A 7,500-nucleotide genomic window follows, 5' to 3' on the forward strand; every position below is an offset into this window, starting at 1 on the left:
AGCAGAGAGGACGCAGACGTGAGCAGAGAGGACGCAGACGTGAGCAGAGAGGACGCAGACGTGAGCAGAGAGGACGCAGACGTGAGCAGAGAGGACACAGACGTGAGCAGAGAGGACAAAGACGTGAGACGTGAGCAGAGGACACAGATGTGAGCAGAGAGGACAAAGACGTGAGCAGAGGACACAGACGTGAGCAGAGAGGACACAGACGTGAGCAGAGAGGACGCAGACGTGAGCAGAGAGGACACAGACGTGAGCAGAGAGGACACAGACGTGAGCAGAGAGGACGCAGACGTGAGCAGAGAGGACGCAGACGTGAGCAGAGAGGACACAGACGTGAGCAGAGAGGACACAGACGTGAGACGAGAGCAGAGAGGACACAGACGTGAGCAGAGGACACAGACGTGAGACAAGAGCAGAGAGGACACAGACGTGAGACGAGAGCAGAGAGGACACAGACGTGAGCAGAGGACAGACGTAAGACGAGAGCAGAGAGGACACAGACGTGAGACGAGAGCAGAGAGGACACAGACGTGAGACGAGAGCAGAGAGGACACAGACGTGAGCAGAGGACACAGACGAGAGCAGAGAGGACACAGACGTGAGCAGAGAGGACGCAGACATGAGCAGAGAGGACACAGACGTGAGCAGAGAGGACACAGACGTGAGCAGAGAGGACGCAGACGTGAGCAGAGAGGACACAGACGTGAGCAGAGAGGACACAGAGGTGAGCAGAGAGGACACAGACGTGAGCAGAGAGGACGCAGACGTGAGCAGAGAGGACACAGACGTGAGCAGAAAGGACGCAGACGTGAGCAGAGAGGACACAGACGTGAGCAGAGAGGACACAGACGTGAGCAGAGAGGACACAGACGTGAGCAGAGAGGACACAGACGTGAGCAGAGAGGACACAGATGTGAGCAGAGAGGACAAAGACGTGAGACGTGAGCAGAGGACACAGACGTGAGCAGAGAGGACAAAGACGTGTGACGTGAGCAGAGGACACAGACGTGAGCAGAGAGGACACAGACGTGAGCAGAGAGGACGCAGACATGAGCAGAGAGGACACAGACGTGAGCAGAGAGGACACAGACGTGAGCAGAGAGGACGCAGACGTGAGCAGAGAGGACGCAGACGTGAGCAGAGAGGACGCAGACGTGAGCAGAGAGGACGCAGACGTGAGCAGAGAGGACGCAGACGTGAGCAGAGAGGACGCAGACGTGAGCAGAGAGGACACAGACGTGAGCAGAGAGGACATAGACGTGAGACGTGAGCAGAGGACACAGATGTGAGCAGAGAGGACAAAGACGTGAGACGTGAGCAGAGGACACAGACGTGAGCAGAGAGGACACAGACGTGAGCAGAGAGGACGCAGACATGAGCAGAGAGGACACAGACGTGAGCAGAGAGGACACAGACGTGAGCAGAGAGGACGCAGACGTGAGCAGAGAGGACGCAGACGTGAGCAGAGAGGACGCAGACGTGAGCAGAGAGGACACAGACGTGAGACGAGAGCAGAGAGGACACAGACGTGAGCAGAGGACACAGACGTGAGACGAGAGCAGAGAGGACACAGACGTGAGACGAGAGCAGAGAGGACACAGACGTGAGCAGAGGACAGACGTGAGACGAGAGCAGAGAGGACACAGACGTGAGCAGAGGACACAGACGAGAGCAGAGAGGACACAGACATGAGCAGAGAGGACACAGACGTGAGCAGAGAGGACACAGATGTGAGCAGAGAGGACACAGACGTGAGCAGAGAGGACACAGACGTGAGCAGAGAGGACACAGAGGTGAGCAGAGAGGACACAGACGTGAGCAGAGAGGACGCAGACGTGAGCAGAGAGGACACAGACGTGAGCAGAGAGGACACAGACGTGAGCAGAGAGGACACAGACGTGAGCAGAGAGGACACAGACATGAGCAGAGAGGACACAGACGTGAGCAGAGAGGACACAGACATGAGCAGAGAGGACACAGACGTGAGCAGAGAGGACACAGATGTGAGCAGAGAGGACAAAGACGTGAGACGTGAGCAGAGGACACAGACGTGAGCAGAGAGGACAAAGACGTGTGACGTGAGCAGAGGACACAGACGTGAGCAGAGAGGACACAGACGTGAGCAGAGAGGACGCAGACGTGAGCAGAGAGGACACAGACGTGAGCAGAGAGGACGCAGACGTGAGCAGAGAGGACACAGACGTGAGCAGAGAGGACACAGACGTGAGCAGAGAGGACGCAGACGTGAGCAGAGAGGACACAGACGTGAGCAGAGAGGACACAGACGTGAGCAGAGAGGACGCAGACATGAGCAGAGAGGACGCAGACGTGAGCAGAGAGGACGCAGACGTGAGCAGAGAGGACGCAGACGTGAGCAGAGAGGACAAAGACGTGAGACGTGAGCAGAGGACACAGATGTGAGCAGAGAGGACAAAGACGTGAGCAGAGGACACAGACGTGAGCAGAGAGGACACAGACGTGAGCAGAGAGGACGCAGACATGAGCAGAGAGGACACAGACGTGAGCAGAGAGGACACAGACGTGAGCAGAGAGGACGCAGACGTGAGCAGAGAGGACGCAGACGTGAGCAGAGAGGACACAGACGTGAGCAGAGAGGACACAGACGTGAGACGAGAGCAGAGAGGACACAGACGTGAGCAGAGGACACAGACGTGAGACAAGAGCAGAGAGGACACAGACGTGAGACGAGAGCAGAGAGGACACAGACGTGAGCAGAGGACAGACGTGAGACGAGAGCAGAGAGGACACAGACGTGAGACGAGAGCAGAGAGGACACAGACGTGAGACGAGAGCAGAGAGGACACAGATGTGAGCAGAGGACACAGACGAGAGCAGAGAGGACACAGATGTGAGCAGAGAGGACAAAGACGTGTGACGTGAGCAGAGGACACAGACGTGAGCAGAGAGGACACAGACGTGAGCAGAGAGGACACAGACGTGAGCAGAGAGGACGCAGACATGAGCAGAGAGGACACAGACGTGAGCAGAGAGGACGCAGACATGAGCAGAGAGGACGCAGACGTGAGCAGAGAGGACGCAGACGTGAGCAGAGAGGACGCAGACGTGAGCAGAGAGGACGCAGACGTGAGCAGAGAGGACACAGACGTGAGCAGAGAGGACAAAGACGTGAGACGTGAGCAGAGGACACAGATGTGAGCAGAGAGGACAAAGACGTGAGCAGAGAGGACACAGACATGAGCAGAGAGGACGCAGACATGAGCAGAGAGGACACAGACGTGAGCAGAGAGGACACAGACGTGAGCAGAGAGGACACAGACGTGAGCAGAGAGGACGCAGACGTGAGCAGAGAGGACGCAGACGTGAGCAGAGAGGACACAGACGTGAGCAGAGAGGACACAGACGTGAGACGAGAGCAGAGAGGACGCAGACGTGAGCAGAGGACACAGACGTGAGACAAGAGCAGAGAGGACACAGACGTGAGACGAGAGCAGAGAGGACACAGACGTGAGCAGAGGACAGACGTGAGACGAGAGCAGAGAGGACACAGACGTGAGACGAGAGCAGAGAGGACACAGACGTGAGACGAGAGCAGAGAGGACACAGACGTGAGCAGAGGACACAGACGAGAGCAGAGAGGACACACTCCACACTCACGCTTTGAGCAGAAATGTGTTCCGTGATGCATTCTGGGACAGGATGTTTGTGGCCAACGTGAAGAGTTCATCTGTCCAAACCTGGAGACATAAAAGAGACACAAATATGACACACATTCTCACAGAGTCCCCTTCTCCACAGATCTGGCCTATAATGTGGCTTGATGGCGTCTCTATGGAGATTGTGAAGTCATTTTAAGGTTGCTACAGCGGTGTGTAAAAGTGTTTGCTCTGACCCTAGTAACGGGTCGGTCCAGCCTTAGCAACGACTGTGATCAAGCGTTTGCCATAACTTGAGTCTATTTCAGCTGTGGAGGAGTTTTGTCCCTTCATCTTTGTACGATTGTAATTCAGGATCATGTTTGGAGGGTTTTTAAGCTCGTGCCACAGCATCTCACTAGGATTCAGCTCAGGACTTTGACTAGGACTCTCTAAAGACTCTCTAAAGACACTCTAAAGACACTCTAAAGACACTCTAAAGACACTCTAAGGACTCTCTAAGGACACTCTAAAGACTCTCTAAGGACACTCTAAAGACACTCTAAAGACACTCTAAAGACACTCTAAGGACACTCTAAAGACTCTCTAAAGACACTCTAAAGACTCTCTAAAGACTCTCTAAAGACTCTCTAAAGACTCTCTAAAGACTCTCTAAAGACACTCTAAGGACACTCTAAGGACACTCTAAAGACACTCTAAAGACACTCTAAAGACACTCTAAGGACACTCTAAGGACACTCTAAAGACACTCTAAAGACTCTCTAAAGACTCTCTAAAGACTCTCTAAAGACTCTCTAAAGACTCTCTAAAGACTCTCTGAAGACACTCTGAAGACTCTCTAAGGACACTCTAAAGACTCTCTAAGGACACTCTAAGGACACTCTAAAGACACTCTAAAGACTCTCTAAAGACTCTCTAAAGACTCTCTAAGGACACTCTAAGGACACTCTAAAGACACTCTAAAGACACTCTAAAGACACTCTAAGGACACTCTAAGGACACTCTAAGGACACTCTAAAGACACTCTAAAGACACTCTAAAGACACTCTAAAGACTCTCTAAGGACTCTCTAAGGACACTCTAAAGACTCTCTAAGGACACTCTAAGGACACTCTAAAGACACTCTAAAGACACTCTAAAGACACTCTAAAGACTCTCTAAAGACTCTCTAAAGACTCTCTAAGGACACTCTAAAGACACTCTAAAGACACTCTAAAGACACTCTAAAGACACTCTAAAGACACTCTAAAGACACTCTAAGGACACTCTAAGGACACTCTAAGGACACTCTAAGGACACTCTAAAGACTCTCTAAAGACTCTCTAAAGACACTCTAAAGACTCTCTAAAGACACTCTAAAGACACTCTAAAGACACTCTAAAGACTCTCTAAAGACACTCTAAGGACACTCTAAGGACACTCTAAGGACACTCTAAAGCCTCTCTAAAGACTCTCTAAGGACACTCTAAAGACTCTCTAAGGACACTCTAAGGACACTAAGGACACTCTAAAGACACTCTAAGGACACTCTAAAGACACTCTAAGGACACTCTAAGGACACTCTAAGGACACTCTAAGGACACTCTAAGGACACTCTAAAGACACTCTAAGGACACTCTAAGGACACTCTAAAGACACTCTAAAGACACTAAAGACACTCTAAAGACACTCTAAAGACACTCTAAAGACACTCTAAAGACACTCTAAAGACACTCTAAAGACACTCTAAAGACACTCTAAGGACACTCTAAGGACACTCTAAAGACACTCTAAAGACACTCTAAAGACTCTCTAAGGACACTCTAAGGACACTCTAAGGACACTCTAAGGACACTCTAAGGACACTCTAAAGACACTCTAAAGACACTCTAAGGACACTCTAAGGACACTCTAAAGACACTCTAAGGACACTAAGGACACTCTAAGGACACTCTAAGGACACTCTAAAGACACTCTAAAGACACTCTAAAGACACTCTAAAGACACTCTAAAGACACTCTAAAGACACTCTAAGGACACTCTAAAGACACTCTAAGGACACTCTAAAGACACTCTAAGGACACTCTAAAGACTCTCTAAAGACACTCTAAGGACACTCTAAAGACACTCTAAGGACACTCTAAAGACACTCTAAGGACACTCTAAGGACACTCTAAGGACACTCTAAGGACACTCTAAGGACACTCTAAGGACACTCTAAAGACACTCTAAGGACACTCTAAAGACACTCTAAGGACACTCTAAGGACACTAAGGACACTCTAAAGACACTCTAAAGACACTCTAAGGACACTCTAAAGACACTCTAAAGACACTCTAAGGACACTCTAAAGACACTCTAAAGACACTCTAAAGACTCTCTAAGGACACTCTAAGGACACTCTAAAGACACTCTAAAGACACTCTAAAGACTCTAAGGACACTCTAAAGACACTCTAAGGACACTCTAAGGACACTCTAAAGACACTCTAAAGACACTCTAAAGACACTCTAAAGACACTCTAAAGACTCTAAGGACACTCTAAAGACACTCTAAGGACACTCTAAGGACACTCTAAAGACACTCTAAAGACACTCTAAGGACACTCTAAAGACACTCTAAGGACACTCTAAGGACACTCTAAAGACACTCTAAAGACACTCTAAAGACACTCTAAAGACTCTAAGGACACTCTAAAGACACTCTAAAGACACTCTAAAGACACTCTAAAGACACTCTAAAGACTCTAAGGACACTCTAAGGACACTCTAAGGACACTCTAAAGACACTCTAAGGACACTCTAAGGACACTCTAAGGACACTCTAAGGACACTCTAAAGACACTCTAAGGACACTCTAAGGACACTCTAAGGACACTCTAAAGACACTCATTCAGAGGTGGACTTGCTGGTGTTTGGGTCATTGTCCTGCTGCAGAAGTTGGCTTCAGCTTGAGGTCAGCTCCTCAGTCCAGAGTATTTCTCCAAAAGTCTTGGATGAAGATGATTTCTGGCCAGATTGAGATGATCCTTCATGTTGGTTTTGCTCTTTGAACTCTGCCATGAAGGACATTTTGCCCAGTGTCTTGCTCATGGTGGGGTCATGAACTCTGACCTTCACTGAGGCTAGTGAGGCCTGCAGTCCTTTACATGGGCTCTTTAGTGACCTCGTGGGTGAGTCGTTTGTGGATAGCGTCTCTCACTGTGGTTCCCTGGAGCCCCAAAGCTTTAGAAACGACTTTAGAACCTTCTCCAGACTGATAGATCTCAATTACCCTATTTTCCCCGACTATAAGTCATAGTTTTGGACGGGGTGCGACTTATACTTAGATTTACTCAACTTATATGTGATATTATTTGTTATTTTCACACTTGTATTTCATACTCCAGTGCCACTTATATAGGCTTTTTTCTTCTCTATTATGCATTTTTTGGCTGGTGCGGTACTTTCTTTTTTTATTGTGTTGTCTTTGACTAATATTTAAATTTGATTGATGATCTGAAACATTTAAGTGTGACAAATATGTAAAAAAAAAAAAAAGAAAAGAAATCAGGAAGGTGAAAAACACTTCTATTAATGGAACTTCCTGCTCTGCATTTGAGAGTAAGAGTCAATTTAAAATGATATTATTGGAGTAATTTTAACTCAAAGTAACAGAGTAAGAAAGAGTAACTGTCTCGACGCATCATCTGATTTATAATTTGAACTTAATCATTGGACAAAACATTCATTAATAATAATAACAAATTCCAAGGATCAACACAAAGTGAGAAATCATATCTGAAGGAGCAAGAAACAATATTCAAATCATTCGTCAAACAGAAGAACAAACACTGACTTTAATAAAAAATATGACTTAAGTGAGAGTTTAGAGTCAGGAAGTG

At 48.4% G+C, this 7,500-nt stretch overlaps 1 protein-coding gene across 1 annotated transcript in view; it reads right to left on the reverse strand.

The window, feature by feature from the left end:
• Positions 1-7,500, reverse strand: part of plcb3 (phospholipase C, beta 3 (phosphatidylinositol-specific)) — a 120,089-nt gene that overhangs the window by 65,240 nt on the left and 47,349 nt on the right. The window contains exon 5 of the mRNA XM_072453421.1: positions 3,640-3,719. Within this exon, the coding sequence (XP_072309522.1) occupies positions 3,640-3,719 (80 nt within the window). The remainder of the gene's footprint in view (positions 1-3,639; positions 3,720-7,500) is intronic.

This window comes from Eucyclogobius newberryi, unplaced genomic scaffold, assembly GCF_026437365.1.
Source record: "Eucyclogobius newberryi isolate DKJ021-1_F unplaced genomic scaffold, fEucNew1.0.hap1 SCAF_2, whole genome shotgun sequence".
NCBI classification, from domain to species: Eukaryota; Metazoa; Chordata; class Actinopteri; order Gobiiformes; family Gobiidae; genus Eucyclogobius; species Eucyclogobius newberryi.